Source organism: Falco cherrug, chromosome 4 (assembly GCF_023634085.1).
Source record: "Falco cherrug isolate bFalChe1 chromosome 4, bFalChe1.pri, whole genome shotgun sequence".
Taxonomy (NCBI): domain Eukaryota; kingdom Metazoa; phylum Chordata; class Aves; order Falconiformes; family Falconidae; genus Falco; species Falco cherrug.
In genome coordinates this window covers 28,009,002-28,028,812 of record NC_073700.1, presented here as the reverse complement: position 1 = coordinate 28,028,812, position 19,811 = coordinate 28,009,002, and the positions used below count along the sequence as shown (strand labels likewise).

Below are 19,811 nucleotides of genomic sequence, written 5' to 3'. Positions count from 1 at the left end.
GCGAGGGCGGAGGTGGCGGCAGCCGGGTGGGGCGGGGCGGGGACGTACGCTACGTCCGGGGGGCGGGACCGAGGGGGGCAGCGGCGGCGGCGGCGGGGCGCGTGCGCGGCGGGGCGGGGCGGTCGCGGTGGGCGGCCCCGCGGCGATCCGGGATGTCGGGCTGGCTCCTGGTGACGTAGCGCGCCGCGGGAAGGGCCGCGCGAGACCCCCGGCAGCCGCCGCCCGGGCCGGCCCCCTCCCCCTCTCCGTACCCTCCCTCGCCCCCGCCATGGGCAGCGCCGCGGCGGCGGGAGCGGGCAGGGTGCCGCGCAGCGCCGGGGCCGCCGCTGGGCATGTGCCAGGCCCGGCCGCCGCGTGAGCGCCACCGCCGGCACCGGCAGCATTGTCCGCGCCCGCCCCGGGCGAAGCCGTGAGTGTGGCGTCCGCCGGGCCGCCCCCAGCCCCACGGGAGAGGCGTCGCGGCGGGAGGGAGGGGGCGGGCGTGAGCCGTGCCGCCGGCCGGGAGGGGGGTCCCGTTTCCGCGGGGGTGGGGGGGGTAGGCGAGCGGAGCTCCCGCGGGCCGGGTCGCGGTGCCGGTGGTGGGGGGGGTCCGGTCCTCACCTCCCCGCTCCTCCGGGGTTCTCCCAGCAGGGCGGCGGGTGCCATGAATAGCAGCTGCGCGTCCCCCGCCGCCGCCCGCCGCCGCCTGCAGCGCCGGGATCGATAGAGGCGGGGGCTGCGGACGCACTATGGCCGGCAGCGGCTACACGGACCTGCGGGAGAAGCTCAAGTCCATGATGCCCTACCGGGACGGCCACAAAGGCGGCGGCGGCGGCAGCCTCCCGCGGGAGCCCCCCGAGCCCCCCTACGATCGCAAGCGCCGGCACCAGGAGGACTCCGGTTCCGAGCCCAGCGACTACGAGGAGCAGAAGGAGGAGGAGGAAGCTCGGAAAGTCAAAAGCGGCATCCGCCAGCTTCGCCTCTTCAGCGCCGAGGAGTGCGCCAAGATCGAAGCTCGGATCGAGGACGTGGTGTCCCGGGCGGAGAAGGGGCTCTACAAGGAGCACACGGTGGACCGGGCGCCTCTGCGGAACAAGTATTTTTTCGGGGAGGGCTACACCTACGGGTCCCAGCTGCAGAGACGAGGCCCTGGCCAGGAGCGCCTGTACCCACGGGGAGAGGTGGACGCCATCCCCGAGTGGGTGCACGACCTGGTGATCAGGAAGCTGGTGGAGCACCGGGTGATTCCCGAGGGCTTTGTGAACAGTGCCGTCATCAACGACTACCAGCCGGGAGGCTGCATTGTCTCCCACGTGGACCCCATCCATATCTTTGAGAGGCCCATCGTCTCCGTCTCCTTCTTCAGCGACTCGGCGCTCTGCTTCGGGTGTAAATTCCAGTTCAAACCCATCAGGGTCTCGGAGCCCGTTCTCTTCTTGCCGGTGAAGAGGGGAAGCGTCACGGTGCTCAGGTAACTCACCCGCATCGCCAAGGCCTCGGCCAACGTGCCGGGGCTCGGTTGTGTAACGCTGGTTGTGAGGCACGCGGCTGCACACCCCGACGGTGGCTCGGGCTTGATCTCACCCGCCTGTAGGCGTGCAGGGTCTTGCTGCAGCAGAAGGGGTGAAGGAGGGATTGGCGGGGGGAGTCGTGCCGCTGCGGTGGATGGCGATTTGGGTGGATGATTGATTCTGGGGGGGTGCCCGCTCCATGTGGCTCAAGGCGAGTCTGGCGGGAGCGTGGCCACTTGCGGAGCCGGGCTTTGCCATAGTTCCCATAAACAGTTAAAATAACGCATTGAGACACAAAATGGATCCTCTGCCCAGGAGTGGTCAGAGCGGAGCAGCTGGTTGGGACGGGGCTCCTGGGTCTATTCTTAGCTCGGCCGGTGCCTCCACGACCTGACCTTAAGCGTGGAGAGGAGGTGTGAATGGCCTCGTCTTCCCAGTCTGTAAACTGGGAATACTAAACCTTCCCCTGCCCGACGCTGATAGGGAGACCAGAGTGCAGAGCCCTGCGGGACTGTCACTTGGAAGCATGGCGGGTCACAGGCACGAGAAAGGACTTGACATGTATTCTCGCAAGCGGGGAAAGAGCTGTGGAGGTGAAATGACCTGCCCAAGGTCATGCAGCTGGTCGGTGGCAAAGCTAGGATTGGCACTGGGAAACGCCTGCTTCCTAATCCCGGCTGCCTCCCGATATGCACTGGGCAGGCAGAGCAGGCAGGTAAGGGGGCAGGCAGGGTGCGCGCAGCCCGGTACGCACGGACCCACCGGCGTCCGGCTCTTGGGGAGGCAGCTCGAAGCCCAGCGCTGGCTCTGCCCGGTTCGGTGAGCACCAGTCCCTCGTGTCCCTGAAGGTCAGAGTGCTGCCTGCCAGGCATGGGGATCGGCTGGACTCTGCCAGCAGTGCTCTGCACTACCAACTGTATCCTCATTTGGGGTTTTATTTTTTGGATCGGTGAAGTTCCAGGCTGGTTTTCAGGGCTCCCAGGCCGTAACACAATCCCCTGCTTTGGCTTGTAAAGTGATCGCCGCAGGGTTCGGGAAGGAATTTTTTCCCCCCACATACACACAGCCTCACACCGTTGACTAGTGCATCAATAATAAATGCTGAGATCTCGCGTAGCTTTTATCTTGGAAAAGCTGCACAAACATTAACTAATCCTTGCCGTACCCCCGGCGTTAGGTAACTTCTGTGGATTAGCGAGGGGTGAGGGAGGCTGCGGAGGGAAACGGCAGCGGCACTGAGGACGTTTTCTTGTTCTCTGATGGCTTGGCTGGGGCAGGGAGTGTGTCGGGGTGTCGGGGTCAGGGTGATTTTGTGAAATGGGACCGGGTGGGACCTGTCCTGCCCTGTGTCCTTTTACTGCAGAGCAAGCTCCGTCCCCAGGGATGAAGACTGCTGGGAGGGAGCCGCTCGCTGACTTTCCTTAATCGCCAGGAGAGAAACTTTCTACCCTAATTTTCCTGCTGGTGATGTGAACCCCTGTGCTGCCTTTCCGTGGCAGGCCTGGAGTAAATAGTTGTGCTTCCTTTCACAGCCAGAGGTCTTTTTCTTTTTTTCTTTTTTTCTTTTTTTTTTTTTTTTTCTTTCAGGACTGAGAGTTTTTGCTTGTTCAGAAGCATGGTGGCAGAGCCCTTAATGCAGGGTCAGCCTGAAGTCTTGTAGTCAAAGCCAGTAGGAGAACTTGTGGCCTTATGTCTGAAGGAGGATTGGGACTTTGCAGTGGAGGATGGTGGGAGGAGGGAGAGAGGGAGAGGTGAGAATGATGTTCTCTCGTCTCAGACACTCACTCTTCCCTCAAAACTGCCGGGAAGACGTGGGTGGCTCAGGGCTCCGGGAATCGCAGTGGGGTGTCTCTTGGGCCTGTGCATTTGGGTTGTTGGCCGGCATCACCTGGGTGCAGTAGTCGGTTTATTAATGTGGCTGAAGCAATCATACGAAGTAATCCTACAAATCAAACGAAGATACCTTTCCCCTCCAAATAGAAGGGTTGCATTCTGACTGACCTGCCCCAGGCATTTTCTAGCTTAATCCACGGTTAGATGTTCTGCTTTCTAGCAGATAATGGACTTTAAAACGGGGATTATTTCAGTTTTGGTACAGCAGTTAGCAGATACTTAGCACTTGCTTAAGAGAGATTCTGCCGAAGCGATTGTTCTGTGATGATAGGATGCTGGCTGGATTCTAGTTCCTCGACTCCACTTTGCAGATCTCCTGGGAGGAGCAGGGAGAGGTGCAGACTTTGGTAGGCCCTCAGGGATGTACCTCCAAAATCCAGCCCTTGGTCATGTTTAAGTTAACTCCCCAAACTTGCCTTTTTCTCCTCTCAGTAAACAGTTGCTGAAGGCAGTTGCCCTGGAGATAGGGAAACGGCGCAGATAGAACCAGCATGCTTGCAACGTCTGTGATTCAAATATTGCTGGGTCAGTGGCTGCTGCTGGCGTGCTGCCTTTCTGGGGAAGTCAGGGGAGCTGCGTGTGTTTGGTTACCTTGTGGAAATCGTGAGGACCTGAAGAAAGCTGTTGGATCTCCCTCTTTGCCCCCACGTTGTTCTTGGGTTGTCCCCAGATCACACGTGTCCTGTTCCTGCTCTCAGCAGCCTGTTCCACATTGTCCTCCCGGTTTTGTAACCACCTACCCAGCAGGGAGTTTGCAGAGGGGCTTTCCCCATGTCCTCCGCTTGATTTCATTGCCTACTGTGAAGCAGGCTGTGGTGTTTGCAAACACTGAACCCACCTCGAATTCACTGGAAAATACTCAGACCTCAAAGGACACAGGTTAGTGTTTAAAAGGTGGAATGGAGATTCTCCTGGCTGGGCTGTGCGCCTCTGCCAGCAGGACAGAGGCTGAGCCACCCTGTGGCCTGATGATGAGCCCTTCGGTTTTCAAGCCAGGCACTTACTCCTCTCCTTATGCATCTGCGGTGAAGATCTGGCCTTGGAGGTTTTGACCTCCTCTGGTCCCCTCTTCTGCTGCAGCCCCGGCAGGTGGGTGCTCCTGCAGGTTTGTCCTGCTTGCCAGCCCGGCCAGGAGAAAGCAGCCGCAGCACCTCAGTCTGTGCTGCTCCTCTCAGGCACTTGGCGTTAAGCTGGATTTCAGTCCTGTGGGCCAGCAGCTCTCTGTTGGGGGCTGCTGGCTGGACCGTGCTCATGGGGTTTCTTTTTTTAACAGTAATTTGATAAGCATCAATCGATAGAAGCAGCAGGGAGGAGAGGGAGGAATTTGCCCATTCAGCTGGGGAATACGTGCTGTGACAAATGCTTAGGCTGGAAAAAAGGGAGGGAGCTGAGGGGGGGTGCAGAGCTAGCCAGGGCAGACCCCTGCAGCTTACTGTGCCCCACAGGCGCTGTCGTAGGTAGCAAATCTCAGCACCGAGCCAGCTTTGTATAACTGCCGGGTGCTACGTCTCAGCACCATCGTTGGAAATTTGGAAATAGTGCAGCTGCAGGTAGCCAGAGGAGCGAATGACCAAAGGGAACGTTTCCCAGGTTCTGAGAGCTTGCATGCTCTACGGGCATCCCTTCTGCAGCTGGTGAGTGCTCCAGGTTGTCCCCCCATTGTTTGTAACAGCAGTGGAAACATCGTGATGTTTGTCTCTCCTGTTGTCTCGAGGCATGCCCGATGGTAGCATAATCTGAGCTGGCTGGAGTCTCTGGAGGGTGAACCTGCTTTCTTCCCAGCTGGAGGAATCTCTCTGCAGCTGCCTGAATTAGATGCTTTTCCAGAAGAGCCTGGTCCTTCAGAACAGGCCGTTGGTGCAGAGGAAGTTCTGCATGTGCGTGCCAGTGGTGATGAGGCAAATGGATTTTTTCAAGCTCTGCTTGAACTGGTTGGTGTCACATCCGTGGTTTGTGGCAGCAGCTTTCCTGAACAAGTAAAGCCTCGAGCTGCTCAAACCCTGTTTGAGAGATGGGCTCTCTGCCTCTGAGCTGGCCTGGCTGTCGTCAACCCCTAGAAATATTTCTCATCAGAGACTCTGCAGAACTTCAGGGCCTCCTTTCTGGTGATGTTTGTACAAAAACATCTACTTTCATCTTCACGTGCATCGGTTATGTTATGGCTCAGCAGCAGCTCTTCTGGACTGAGGAAGAGACTTGGGGAGGAGATGGGGGTGTAAGATCCCACAGGTTAGTTAGGAGTTGGGGTGTTAGTTTGAGGAGTGTGTGGGTAGCATCTGCACCTCCCTGTGTTCTTCTGGAAAATACTCTAAGGTGGAGACATGCTCAGGTGTTCTCTCAGGCAGGAATTTAGGATTTTGTTTACCAAGTTAGCTGTCGCCTCCTGTTTTGGGTTTGTTCTCTGGGCAAGAAATCTCTGGGGTAGACCCTTGGTACCATTACGGGTGTTTTGTTCCAGCCTCTGCCCCATCACCCATCATCAGGATGCGGCAAGGCCAGGCAGTGGGCAAGAAGTTCATGCTGGCATGAAGTGGAACAAGCGTGACACAACCAAATTATCTTTTTCTTCCATTTCTCTGCCTGGTGTCTGTGCACACCCTTTTGCTGGAGGGCCCTGCATAACTATATCTGATGTGGTGCATGCTAAATTTTTCCACACCAGCATGGCACTGGTGCAGACCAGTGGGTCCCCATTAGGGCCCCAGACTGGAGTACTGGGGCTGTTGCTGTGGTGCTGCCCGTGTGCTCTGCCTCTTGCCGCTCTGCAGGTGAGCCAGAAGGCAGGTTCTTGCCTGGGGAATGGGAATGAGTGGCCAGGCTGACATCTCGTGATGGAGAGCGCAGGTCTGGAAGCAGACCTCGTCCTGATGTTCAGGGTGTTGCTGAGGATGTGCTGAGTTGAATGTTAACAAGTGGGTGATACTAATGAATTTGCTGGAGCTTGACACGGAGATTCCTGCAACATAATAGAGCATCATTATAAACCCCTTAGCATAACACTGTCTTGTTCTGCAGTGCCCCGGGGGGTGGTGGTGGACATCAGCCCCTGTTTTAACTGATCAGGTCTTAGACTCTTACCTCTTCTCAAAGCAGTAAATCTGTCTTTGAGAGGTGTGCATTTCTCAGCGAGTGGGTGGGTTATCTAACCAGATAAAGGAAACCCGGTCCCCTCCCCAGAGAAGACTTGCATGTGAGCGATCTGTTCTCTGCTCTGAGTGTCCTGAATAACCAGCAAGCCGGTGACCCGGGCTGTGCCCCGGGAGGGCTGGCTGGCAGCTGGCATGGTGGTAGCTTCACGGTAAAGCCTCGTGGGGAGAGTGGGCTCAGTGATCTCCACTTCAGGTTAAACCAGCGTGGGGGTGTGCTAGCTTTGTGTGGCTTGACCAGCCTTCCCCCAAGTCCCTTCAAAGGTATTCCTGTCTTTGTCAGCTGTTTCAGGAGGCTCTGAAGGTGTTTAACTTCTCTTTTCCCCATACTGGACTCTAGAAGGCTCTTTTGTGAACAGACACTCTCCAAACAGCAGGTAGAGGGCAGGACCACCTCTCGGACCTGCTCAGATGTGCTCCTGGCAGGGTGGTTTCTGTGTTGGAGCAGCTGTGATAGCAGCTCTCCACGGACCCGCCGTGACCTCATGTGCTGCACTGGACCCCAGGAGTTGTGCTGAACAACAGAAGCAGCCACAAGAAAACCACTCCTGTGTTTTGTGGGCAGCTGGGGCCCTCATTGGTGTGGCTTTTCTGCTGGGAACTTGGGGTGGGTGAAGTCATCTCATAGAATGAAACACTCCTGCCGAGAACAGCTGCTGTGTGGCTGTGTAGCTGCTCAAGCCTGGTGTGGTTTTCCTTGGCCCAGGTGGCTGTCTCGCCTTGTGAGCCCTGTGGCAGGGAGGTTTTAGGGGTGCAGCTTGGTTTGCAGGTCTGAATGTGAAGGTTAGCCCGCATGCATTGTGTTGGGGTTGGGCTGTGCCGGGGGGTGATGTTTGTGTGGTGGCTGAGGACGTGCCACGTGGGGGGTGGCAGGGAGGGTGAGCATGCTGAGATGGCAGCATCTGTGCCCAGGTGAGGGGGGCGACACACTCAACTCTTACCTCCGCTAGCCCCCTCCTCAACTAACAAGTTTCATCGATCCTGGTACATGTTTGTATCTGGGTATCTCAGCCATGAGAGATGGTTTTTGTCAAGAACACGCATGAAAAGATGCTTTGGTGCAATGTGCTGATTTTTTTTCCCCTGTTGCTCTCTAATTTCTTGATAAGTGAACCGGCTGAATTTACACTTCATAAACTTATTTCCTAGAGGTCTTATTTCACGGTGTTGTGGCAGGTGGCAGTTTCCTCTGGTGTATGTTAAAAAATTGAGTAAAAAAAAAAAAAAAAAAAAAAGTCCTGATTGTCCTCATTCTTTGTGAAGCTTCTTCTTTCCTATAAGTCTAGCTCCCGTGTGCCTGGGGAACAGTGTTTAGAGGAGGAATTCCTGGTGGAAGTTAGGAGGTGACTGGCCAAACTGAGTTGTTGAGGATGGCAACCACTTTCTACTTCTGCCTGTCATCTTTCTCACAGTGGCTTTTTGTTTTTGTTGTCAGTGGATATGCAGCCGATGAAATTACACACTGTATTCGACCACAGGACATAAAGGAGAGAAGAGCTGTCATCATCCTTCGAAAGTAAGTGTTGAAGCCCTCCAGACAGTAAGATAACCTTGGATGTGGCATTGTGGTGTTTCCCAATGTGCTTCTGAAGAAACACTTCAAAACTGCCTTGCTTGTTAATTTGCTGGCTCGATCTTCTATCTTGATTTAGGTGTCATTCTGATGCTTACTTGTGTCTTGCCGTGGAAATAGAAGGAACTTGTTACTGCAGAGTTAATCACTTCTTGGCTCTGTGCAGCAGCATTTCATTGTAATGTCTGGGTTTGCAAGCCCTGTTCATGTCCAAACACCTGGCTTTCACTGCCTGCCGAACTCCAAACGTCTAGGGTTTCAAACTGTCTTGTTTTGGGCTGTGTATTCAGGTGTCATGATCATATGATCATATGATACCCACATGCTGCGTGAGTTACCTGGACAGTCCTTTGAAGCTGATGCTTATGATGAAGAATCTCCTATAAAGCAGATAGTTTTCTTTGTAGCATGGCTTTTGTCTCCTGGGGAGGGAGAGGAAGATGCTGGCTTCGAAGGGAAGCGAATGCAGTGAATTTAGCGATCACTTTACAGAGTATGTCCTTCAAGTTGGTGTTGGGATGTCAAGCTCTGTGAGCTGTTTTAAAAGATTACGCTGTCTTGATGGCGTCTTACCAGCTAGTGCTTGTTCCTAAAGCTCTTAAGAAAATGGAGAAAAAGATAAACTAACCCCATCCCAAACTCCCTCAGTGTAACCTTTTGTTTGCTGAGAGACAGCCTCTCTCATCAGTTCCTTCTACTAGGCTACCAAAAACTGTGACTACCACACGTTGACCCATGTCGATTGCTAACACTTTCTGAGGCACAGTAATTCTGCTGTCAAGAAACCTTTTTGCAAGTGAAATCACACAACTTGAGTCCTGTAAACCCAGCCGAAAGCATGGGCATTGGTGGTAGGGCTGAAGGTGTGGCCCAGGCTGGCATAAGGCTAGCAGGCAAGCGGTCTAAATTCAGATTTGCTGAGCTTTCAGGTGGCTTAGTTCGTTTCAAAACAAGTCTGGCAACGTTACGAAGATATGGCACAAAGCCAGTGGAGTGGAGTTGGACATCTGGTTAGAGAGACCCATGAAATGAAGGTAGCAAAACCAGCAGCCCTGAGGCGTTAGCCAGGCAAAATCAGCTCAGACCCAGGGAGCCAGGATGAGATGTGGCAGGTGATAGAGTGGGATGAAAGAAAGATTATAACCAAACCACCCAGTCACTGGTTATTGCCACGTGAGGCTTAAGGTGAGAGTTGTGATAAGAACTAAAAGGCGGTTACATTCACATTGTTGTTTACTGCAGCCAACAAAAAGCAGCGTGGGCACTGACGAGCATGAGTGGAAGGCATTTCCAAGTCCTGTAGCTGCTTTAGTTGGGCTTTGGGGTAGAGAAGCTGCCTGTCCTAGGCTGTGGAGGAGTTTCCTAGGAAAGACAGACTTGGCTAAATAAGCCAAAGTTGCCCAGACTGGTGCAGATGTCTAACATACTCCTTTAAACTGGCTATATCTCTTGCTTTTGCCAGCCTCTGTAAGCTGAGGCTGTTGAGTTATTTCAGCCTAGCCCATCTGCCCTCAAAATGCAACTGGGCAAGCACCTAGCTCTGGCTCAGATGCACCTGGCTGACCTGGTGCATCACTGCTGAAGAGACAAAGCCTGTTAGCTCCTAGCAGAGTTGCATTGGCTGTTTGCTTAGCCATCCTTTTGTGGCAGCGTGTCCTTCTGTCTTCCCCTGATTTTAGGGGCCGGATTTGCTTAGTGTTTGAGCCGAAGTGTCTCTGCCCAGTCATATGCAGACAGCAATGGGCTGACTTGACTGGCAGGCTGAATGAAACCACAACAGGATTTTTTTCTCTTGAGCAAAGTGGAAACCCCCTGGTAATTATTTTTGTGTAATCTCCGTAGAGCTTAGCAGCCCTGGTGAATACATGGCAATTGCCCGTTTGCCAAAGGGTGCACTCTGCTGCCAAATAGAGCTTATTAATTGCTGCTTATCCCTTGTGACGGCAGCCATCTCCTTGCCGAGTCCCATGTGCATGCATGCATGCACAGCAGGGCTGCGGTGACCTTTGTCTGTGCTTGCATCCCCGCGGCATGTATTGCTGCAGCCAATGCCATTCCCTAGCCCTGTATCATGCGACTTTGTGTAGTCTGAAATAGTGTGTTATGCAACCAGGAAAACAGCTCCTTCCGCTGGTAGCCTGCTAGCACGAGAGGCTTGGGAGCAGCCAGCGGCCGTGTAAAACCCCGCTTCCTCATCTTCGTGGTAAGGCTCAGCCCTGAGCTTTCCAGCAGGATCAGATCAGCTGGGTCATAGAGCAGCCTAAACTTTGCTGCAGCTTGGAGCTGAGATATTCAGCTCTGAACAGGCTGCCAGAGCCTGCTGAGTCCCAGACGTTTGAATCTGCTCTTGCCTCTACTCTGTGTGATTCTAGAGACAGTTTTTGCTGGCAGCGGCAGGAGAACAAAGCTGGGCGAGCTGGAGAAGTGGCTGGGTTTCGCAGGATGCTTGAGAGCGGCGTGGTTACCAAGTAGGTCATAAACACTTCAGTGTTGTAGCGTGGCGATATTTACAGTGTTTCCTGCGTATCGGAGTGCAGGACTGCGGGGAGCCAGCAAGGTTTGGAAGCGCTTGGAGCAAGAGGCTGGGAGGGGGGAAGAATGGTGCTCTCGATTTCATGAGATGCTGAAAGAGGTGGGAGGTGGGGACAGAAATGAGACCTATTGAAGCGGGTCTTGAAAGTCATTTTAGAGGGCTTGTGCTGCCATTTGTAAGCACGTCTTTGTAAGCAGTTACATCAGGGAGTTACTCTATTGAACTTGAACTTTGATAGGTAATCGGCTTTCCATTTTAGTAGAGCCTCTCCTCGTACCTGCTCCTGCAGCTCATACCTGCGTTGCTCTGTGGACAGAGTGAGTGTGGCTTGTGTTCCCTTGCCCTTGCAGTATATTTGGTGGTTTGTTTGTTCTAATTGCAGGCCTGTAGTTGCTGTTGTATTTGAGAGGTGTTTAAACCACCTAACTTGTCCAGGGCAGGATCCACAATGCCTTCGGTGTTGTAGCTGGACTGGGTCCAGTCCTGGAGCTGAGAACAGCTCAGGACAACAGCACTGTGGACTTGTGCAGCCTCCAGCCTGGTATCTGCCTGTGGAAGTTCCTTGTTTCTGGCACGCTGGGCAGACTTTGGCTGCCCTGCCCAGCTTCGCGTGTGCCAGCCTGGCATTGTCCTGATTAACTGAAGAGGTGGTGGTGGAGAGGAGGAAGCCTGGCAGCTGGGTCTGCTTCCTAATGGGAGTTTAGGTTGGGATTCTCCTGTGGAAACCTCCCTCAGGAGTTCAGTGCTAGAGAGCAAGCAGTGATTCTTCCCTTTCTTTCACCCAGACCGCTTTCATATTCACCCATGATCCCAAGGACGGAGACAGGCTGCAGCAACAATGTCAGGGTGCCTTTCCTTCTGGGAAGTGGCTTGAATCCTCCTGAGATCAGCAGCTCTGGAGCACCGGCACCACCTTTTAGCATGTTTTGCCCATTCTTAGGCTTCAGTCTGTGTTTTAAAATAGACATTTAGCAGAGCTTGTAAGTTGAGACTGGTAACTGTGCTGTGCTTGGAGATGGTGATAGCACTGCGATAAGATGCTGTGCTGTTGAGTTTTCGTTGCTGCTGCTCAGCCTGCTGCCTCCCTCCACGTGTGCATGGCTACAGTTGTGCCTGGGCCAGTGACAGTTCTGCTCTGGGACATGCTGTGCTTGCTCTCTGGTGTACCTTGAGTGTGTGCTGCACTGCTGGAAGGGATGTGGTACAGCTTCGGTTTGCCAGACCTTCTGACTCGTACTTCAACTCTTTAAACCTCTTAGTCAAGTTGAGAAATGCCTGACCCCGTGAGATCTCTAGGCAGTAGGGAGTTTCCAGATAGAAGCAGTTGTTACTGTTGTAGGTGATGATGGATTTTGCAGGGCATCTCCCAGGTGGCTTAACTGGAGCTACGAGTTACTGACGAGTCACTGTGATTTCATAGGATTTCACAGGTGCTCAGTGCCTCTACTCTGTATCCCATAACTGGCATTGCAGTGAGCCTAGCGCCGTTTGCGGTTGCCTCATGACTACCTATGTCCCTAAACCTTCCTCTTCCCTCTAACTGAGGCAGCAAAGGTTAAAGCTGAAGCTTCAGGTACCAGAAAAGCTGCAGTTTGTTCTGCTGTTGAGTGTAATAGTCCTGACCTGCTTCCTGAGCTGTGTGGCTGGGATTGAGGGTTCTGCTTCAGCACATCTAGGACAGACGTCTGCTGCAGCATGCTAATAGTTCTGTCGAAACTCCTTGCAAATTCTTTTCTCTTTAAATATTTGCAGAACAAGACTAGATGCACCTCGATTGGAAACAAAATCCCTGAGTAGCTCTGTGTTGCCACCAGGTTATAACTCTGACCGTCTATCAGGAAGCAACCGGGACCAGATCCTGAAACCGAAGCGGTCCCATCGCAAAGCAGACCCTGATGCTGCTCACAGGTAGGATGGATGATCTCTCCAAAGAGCCATGTTTTGGATGGTATTTCTAGGTCAGTGTGTATCTGAGGTTCCTGGCCTCTGACAAGAGGCTGCACAGCACACTTAAAAACACATTAGCTTGCACCTCTGAGGTGCTTTCTGTGGGGTACAGATCTGTTTTATCAGAATGAGGTTCCTTATATATTCCTCCTAGGCTTGTGGAGGCTAATCTCTGGCTGTAAGCAGCTTACATTGTTTATCCTGTGAGTGGCATAATGAAGAAGCAATAGATTTGGCTGGCTTTTGATAATGCAGTCATTCAGAACAATAGTTTCCCTGCAGCTAATTATTTTTGACCTCTATTGCCAAGCAACCTGTGCAGCTGCGTTAAACTATATTATGAAAACAGTCTTGGGAAGGAACGTGAGGTTTTGCTATCTGGGAAAGGTGAAGGCCGCCTTGGGAAGCTTCTTAGACCTGTTTTGGTTCCAGAGCTGCCTGTGTATATTTTTGTGTGTGTAACCAGACCATGTGAATGTGTAAGCGTGACCTTCAGGGTTGCTCCTTGCTGGGGTTTCGGACAGCTTGAGCTCTGCAGCAAGGCTTCCCTTAAACACCACCTTGCTCTGTGTGAACGTACTGATAGCTGTCAGCGATAGCCAGCCTGCCAGCTGTCATGCAGCGTTGCTGGTATTCTCCAATTCCAAAGCTTCCCAAGGATCAAGACTGTTCTCTGCACATCATGTAAAAACCAGAAGTTGGCTTGGTCCTGGGGCTTGGCTGCAGTGCGGTCCCAGCCCGTGTTTCAACCTGTCCTGGAGGGAGGAGGGTGGGGATGGCTTGTTTATGAGCAGTGTTCATTCACCTGGACTCGGGCTGGCTGGGAGGATAGATAGAGAAGGGAAGGTAGCCTGCAAATGGAAGCTGACCTCTGAGCACGCAGTGGGCTGGTGTCTGAGTAGAGAAGCGATCATGCAGGACAAATTTGCAGATCTGAGAGAGCTGTTTTTCAGCTTGATGTGACCTTACAGGGGTGGGGGAAATCGCATAGACTCCTGCAGCAGATAGGTATCAAAACCACGGTTTTTTCTTCCTTTGGCCTCAAAGACTCCAGTGTAACATAGGCAAACAGCTTTAGAGGAACTTGGCAGTTGCCACCTAGGATAAAATAAGTGGTCTGTGCAGCCCACCAGCCCAGTCCTGCGAAGGGATCACAGGTGTGGGCAGAGGCAGCTTTGCAGAAGTAACAATTGCAGTGTGCTCATGTTTGAGAGAACTAGCGAGAGGACAAAGGAGTTGGGAGCTGTGGTTTGATCCTGCACCGCAAGCACCTCAGCAGCTTCAAGAGGAGCTCAGCTCTGTGCTGCAAATTCTGCTGTAGGAGAGACAGACCTCTCTGCCCAAGGGATGTTTCTTGGGGCCACCAGCTGCACTTAGAAATAGGTGACTGGGCTGTTAGGAAGTGTTCCTGGTGGAGGTAAAGACCAAAGCTTGCACTGGTAAGGGGAAGGACTTGCGCCATGGAAAGCAAAGTTCTCAGCCTCCTCATGGGAGGTGCAGCTTGGTGATCTGTTCCTGCTCTGCTGAGTGCCCAGCACTGGGAAAGCAATGTGGAAGCAGTTGGTCATATTGCTCAAAGTAGGCAAAACTACAGATATTGTCCATACAAGGAAGGTCTAAATCCTGCTGTGAATGTACTCTCACTCCCTCTTTCTCCCTCTCCTTAGGCCACGGATTCTGGAAATGGATAAAGAGGAGAACAGGCGCTCAGTCCTCTTACCAAAACATAGGAGACGGAGCAACTTCAGCTCCGAGAACTATTGGCGAAGGTCTTATGAGTACACAGAGGACTGTGACGAGGAAGAGGAGGATGGCAGCCCAGCCAGGAAAGTTAAAATGAGGCGACACTGAGGATTGCACTTTCCAGGATCGTGGAGCTGATGAGATTGGCCTCCAGTCTGTGAAGACTTTCTCCTCCCTCTGGCTATCTTCCATCTAGCTTCAGTTTTGGTTTTTCCTTTCAGGCTGAAGAGTAAACAGGAAGGATCTAGCGATTTGTTTTTATGAATGGAGGAATGCTGAGACATATGTAAGGATGGAACATGTCCAGTGCACATGGTGTCCTGAGTCATGGGTCAAACGGGCATCTCTCCCTTAGGAAGCAGATAAAGTTATGCCAGGCTGTCTGTTGGGATTTCTTTTAAGAACACCAAAAAGTTTAACTGTTTCATTGCGCAAGGTTCAAGAATTGTATTTTTGTTTTTTTTGCTTTAACTTTCTTCCTTTCCAAATGTTCTAAATATGATGTTTGACCCCAGGAGCTGAAACTTTGTGGTGGCCTCATATTCCTTGTTTCACCAAAGGGCTCCTTGGTCTGTTCTTACCTAGTTGTTGTTGGGTTTGTTTTAAGGGTGCCCTGCAGTAACTGGAAGTCTAAAGCTTTGCAGACCCCTCTTACTGCGATTGATTTCAAATGATTTAGGACGTTTTTGTTGCACTTTAGTACCAGTTTTAAATGCCGTAGGTTTCCTTTCCAGTCCCTTTTCCCAACCCAGCGTGGGCTCGCAGGCTTGTGTCCCTGTGCTGCCCTCTCCGAAAAGAATGTACTTGAGCTGAGCTGTGGTTTCTCAGTGCTGATCTGGCCAGGCACGTGTTTTGGTTGAGGAGGGAGGAAATGTGACTGGCTTCAGAGGCTGGCCCAGCATCCACCCGAGGTCCATACTGGAGCCTCAGGGCTGCCGAGTGAGCGATCGCATTGAGTACGTGCTGCTTCCCAGAGCTGGAGGTAGCAAAGAGGAGTAGGAGTGATGCTGTTCTTGTGAGGATGCTTGCCTTGGGACCCCCTGAGAAGAGCCGGGGGGACTGGCTTTTGGCCGCTGCCCTTTCTAGGTATAGAGATTTGAGACTGCGCAGCATCCCGGCACAGCATGCCATCCGAGGGACTTGGCTGCACTCCGCCAGAGCAGGAACGGATGCTGCCGTGGCCTTGGGGGAGCCGGGCAGCCAGTCCCCTCCGAGGCTGGCTCTGGGAGTGGGGACACTGCAAGGGTCTAGTGTGGCCCCAGTGCAGTGCATTCAGCAGCTAGTGCTGCAGTGGTTGCCGCCTCCTCCTGGCTTTTTCCTGCCCACGTTCCTGGGGTAAGGAGTTTTCTGGTTGCTACAGAAAATGCTGAGAAGAATTGGGCGTTCGGCCTTGTGGAGCTAGTGTTAGAAAGCCTGCCTTCTTCCTCCTCTTCTCCCACCCGGTTTGCATTAGCCCAGACCAAAGCCTCGGCATTTTCAAAGTTTGGGGCCCAACAGCATATTTAGAACCATACTTTTAGGAAAGTTCCTCCAATTGATACTTTGAACCCAAGTGTTGGCAGTTGTAAGGAGTAGTTCTTATTTTAAAATTTTTACTGCTTTGCCCTCCCTCAAAGTGTAGTTTTTCTTAGTGTTGTGTCCCCCACACACTTCATAGTCTGCACGCTTGGCAATAAAAAGATGTAATATATTTTGAAACCCATTTGCTGCTGTCTTGGGGGGCTCCTGGTCAAAAAAACCCCAACAAAACAACAAAAAAACCCCCCAACCCCAGGCATTGTTCCCTGGAGCGCCATTCCTTGGTGACTGAGCACGTTTGTTGACATCTGGGTCTCAATGTACTTTTCCTTCACCACCAACTTATGCAGCTCCCACCACTCGTCTGTTGTTGGGGTTACTGCTCAGGCTGGATCTAGCGGTCGCATCAGTACAAAGGAAATGACAGTCACCTTCAGAACAGCGTTGGCTGTGGGGGGTCGTAGGTGAGGTCCCCCAGTACCTGTCTGTGATTATCCAGTTGCTTTCCTGGTGAGAGCTGCTCGTTGGCTCTGTGCGGAAGTACAGGCACAGCCTCCCGGCCAGGCTTCAAAGGAACCTCTTGTCTGCCCAGAAATCTGAAAGTTCATGCTTCTGTTGCTTCTGAAACCTTTAAAAAGCCATTTTCAGATCACACTTAGCATTTGAAGTGCTGTTCCTCACTCTCCCAGCGTTTTGCAGATTCCGGGCCAGCTCTTAGCCTCAAACCCCCTGTTTGGGAAGGCTTGGCATTCCCCTAATAGCAAAACCTGGTGCAGGGAGCAGCGATCCCTCTTCCTCCTCCTTAAGGCTGGTGCAGACATCTCCAGCAAGCTAGAGACCTGCTAGCAGGATGCCTAGCAATGGCTGTTTCTAATTGTCTTTCTGGATTCATCCTGGACATGCCCCGTGCCCTCCATGGTGTCGGGCTCTGCTGTGGATGCTGCTGATGGTGGCAGTGGTCACTGCCAGAGGTCTCAGCTCTGCGCAGCCTGCTCTCCCCCTCTCCCCTGCCAGCTCCCAATGTTACGCCTACCTCTGCAATACGGATACCGTACCCTGCTATCAACTCAAAATGAAGCTGGAGGCAGGCTCCAGGGCTGCTTCCCAGAGCAGGACTCCCATGGGACAAGGTGTTGGCCCTATCTCCACTGAAGGCTGAACAAAGCATCATGAGGTCTTATCTCTAGCCTGGTACCAACCATCATCTCATTCTGGTCCTTGTGCGGTCTGTATGTGTGCCAGTATCCTTCCTCTCCTAGTTTATTTTGGTATTCTTGCATGCCATGGTTGGGAGCTCTCCCCTCCTGCCTTCCTGCCTGCCCTGCATCGGTGCAGTGTGTCTGAGCTGGCAGCCATGGCTGGAGAGGCAGGAGGAGCTCCTCACCAGAGCCGCTCTCCAGTCACTGTCTGTTCTTGCGTGCAGTTGGTTTTTAACCTGACTGGTTGGGGCTTGACACTTTGGAGAGTGAGTGGGACGCAACCGGTCTGACCCATGGCATCTCTTGGGTGAGGAGTCCCCAGCATGTAGGCAGGCCATCTCCCCCACTTGTACAGACATTTTCTATAGACACGGATGTATATGTGTAGATAACATGGTTTTTTAACTCTTTTGCACTGAACAACATCGGAGTGAAACCTTGATTTGAAACCAGAAGACACATTTTACATGTGGATCCAGATGTCTAGATCCCTTACTGTAACCTGTCTGGTGAAACTGTGGCACAAAAATACTGGCAATGCCTGTACCTGTTCTCTGTCACCGGCCGCACTGGGCTGCCTGCAGGCTTCGGGTCAGGCTGGTGGCATGGGCCTGGTGCAGAGGATGGAGAGTGGTGAGCTCTGGTTCGGAGGCAGAACTCCCCATCCGCTCCATGGGATGGGCTCATGCACAAACCTGACCCTGTCGGCTTTGTCGTGTCTGGTCCAGTGGTGCGGTCCGACCTCCTCTCCATCCACCCCACCGGCTTTGTTCGTGTAACCTGCTCAGCCCAAAACTGGGAATAAGGCTATGTCCGACGTGACGATCCCATGCATCCAGACCCACAGCCCAGACCATGAGAACTATCTTTCCTAAGGAAGCAGGAGGAAGGGTCAGCCCTGCTTTGGTGGGATTTGTCCCTGCTTTTCTGCCAAGAGCAGGAGGAGTTTGCGTTTGTTACTGTTGCCCGTATCTCAGGAAGGCTCAGTGATTGAACTAAAGCTCTTGCATCAGTCCTGTGGGCTCAATAAATCCGTAGGAAGAGAAGGAAAGGCTGATTGCTGGCGGTGAGAGGTGAGCTGGCCTAGGGAGGGGCTGCTGGTCTGCGAGCAGGTCGGTGCCCGGCTGGGCTTGGCAGGCCAGCTGCCCGCAGCAGGGGAGCACGGGTTGCCACATCTGGTTCCACGCAGCTCTCATCTTGCTGTTTAGTCAGGCAGGAGCCGTGGTGCCTGGGAGCTGTGATCCCGATACTGAGGCTTGGCTCATCGCAGAGGTCGGGGGGTTTGCTGGGGCGCGGCGCTGCCAACCTGCTCTCCGGGTGAGCCGGCATCAGCATGAGCCGGCTTCTGCCGGGGTGAGAGCTCAGGCCTTTGGCTTTCAGTGCTGTTAGTACCTAGCGCTCACCACTACCTGGTCCGAGGCCCATGGGTGGAAATGGCTGCCATGCTTTGAGGGGGGCCGGGGTCTGAACCCCTGCCAGTGGCAAATAGTCTTTTATCTGCCGAAAGCGTTCCCTTTCCCAGTCAGGAGAAATGTTCAGCCTAGAAGTGTGTCTCTGCTCCTTCCCGTGCCCCTGCCCACACTTACAAGTTCCGGCTGACTTCAATTTTGTTTTTTAAAGATTCTAATTTTTTTTTTGTTACGAATAAAAATAAAAAAATAAGAAAGTGGCAATATTTTTTTCTGTAAGCTTTTCCTAGGAAAAAGCGTGGTTTGTAACAAAGTTGTACAGTTCTGAAGTTTGAGATACGAGAAGTACTGTGTGAAACGCTGTAAATGGGGCAGAGATTATTTTATGTACAGTCTGACATGGGGGGAATCTTTTAATTCTGGTTGATTCTTAGGAAGAATTTGGTTCTTCACTGTCAGGGTTTGGAATTTCATGGTTTCATTATTATTATTTTTTTTCTTGTATAGATTGCTGCATTAATTGAATAAAAGCAGAAAGCATCACTCTGCCTGCCTGTGTGGTGGTGCTGGTGGCTGGGATGTGTGCCTCGCTTCACTGCTGGCAGAAATGAGGTTGCGGGGAGTGGGGAACAGCTTCTAAATAAAGGGAGTCTCTGACTCCCTGGGGACAGGGTGGCCAAATGCAATGTCTGTTCCTCCTGCACTGCCCTAGAAAGCGGGGACGGGGCTCGCTGCTGGCTCTTCTCCTTTTCTCTCCCTCCCCAGGGGCTGGGGAGCAAATGTGGATATTTGCCGTAGCTGGTGCCTAAGTGCCCCAACGGCCCCAGTTCGCTGAGGGGGGACTGCACCCCGTGCTTTGATCCCATGTGGAGCTCCTTGCCCTCCCTGCCCTGCACCTTCCTCCTGCAAGAGGGAGATGGCAGTGGATGGGTGCCAGAGAGGGGATGCCATGGCTGGATGGCATCTGCTGACCTGGCATGGTGGCCTTCTGTTTGCCAGCAATGAGCTCCTGTCCTGGAGCCCTAGTGCTGCATGTGGGGTTAGCCCCCTACCCTCCATCCATCTGGAAGCCCATTGCTAGGGCATCCCCTGCTCCCCCCAGGCTCTTTTCCCACCCCAAAGGCTGCGTCACCCCAGTGTGGCATCTTCCCTGGGGCTGGGGTTAGTCAGCAGGGAGGGGAAGCCCTGCCCTGCCTGGGGTGACTCACCCCAAACCCGGGCGCAGGGCAGGGTGCTCCCCCACCCTGGGCCACTGCTGTGGGAGAGCAGGGCATGGCGGTGCCAGCCGCTGTGGTGGGAACAAGCAGGTGCCAGCCGGGGGACAGGGCCCGAATACTAATGGTGGGAGCCGGCAGGGTGC

The 19,811-nt window shown here is 53.3% G+C and overlaps 1 protein-coding gene across 5 annotated transcripts; it reads left to right on the top strand.

Annotated features, from left to right (window-relative positions):
- Window positions 1-93: 93 nt before the first annotated feature.
- ALKBH5 (alkB homolog 5, RNA demethylase) lies at window positions 94-18,994 on the top strand. 5 transcript variants are annotated; one of them, XM_055708469.1, is made up of 5 exons: window positions 98-409; window positions 631-1,450; window positions 7,965-8,045; window positions 12,388-12,543; window positions 14,250-18,994. In XM_055708469.1, exons 2-5 carry the CDS (start codon window positions 729-731, stop codon window positions 14,431-14,433), a joined length of 1,143 nt encoding a protein of 380 aa, XP_055564444.1. In that variant the 5' UTR covers window positions 98-409; window positions 631-728; the 3' UTR covers window positions 14,434-18,994. The 5 variants fall into 5 exon arrangements, with proteins under 5 accessions (XP_055564449.1, XP_055564444.1, XP_055564446.1 ...); XM_055708471.1 differs by having other exon boundaries at window positions 628-1,450; XM_055708473.1 differs by having other exon boundaries at window positions 149-170.
- Window positions 18,995-19,811: the final 817 nt, after the last annotated feature.

What these genes read in the sequence shown, in the direction of transcription:
- ALKBH5 (XM_055708469.1), top strand. Translation starts at nt 729, where the DNA reads ATGGCCGGCAGCGGCTACACGGACCTGCGGGAGAAGCTCAAGTCCATG. An exon ending in GGAAGCGTCACGGTGCTCAG is followed by an intron (nt 1,451 to 7,964) that starts GTAACTCACCCG and finishes TTTTGTTGTCAG; the next exon opens with TGGATATGCAGCCGATGAAA. An exon ending in GACCCTGATGCTGCTCACAG is followed by an intron (nt 12,544 to 14,249) that starts GTAGGATGGATG and finishes CCCTCTCCTTAG; the next exon opens with GCCACGGATTCTGGAAATGG.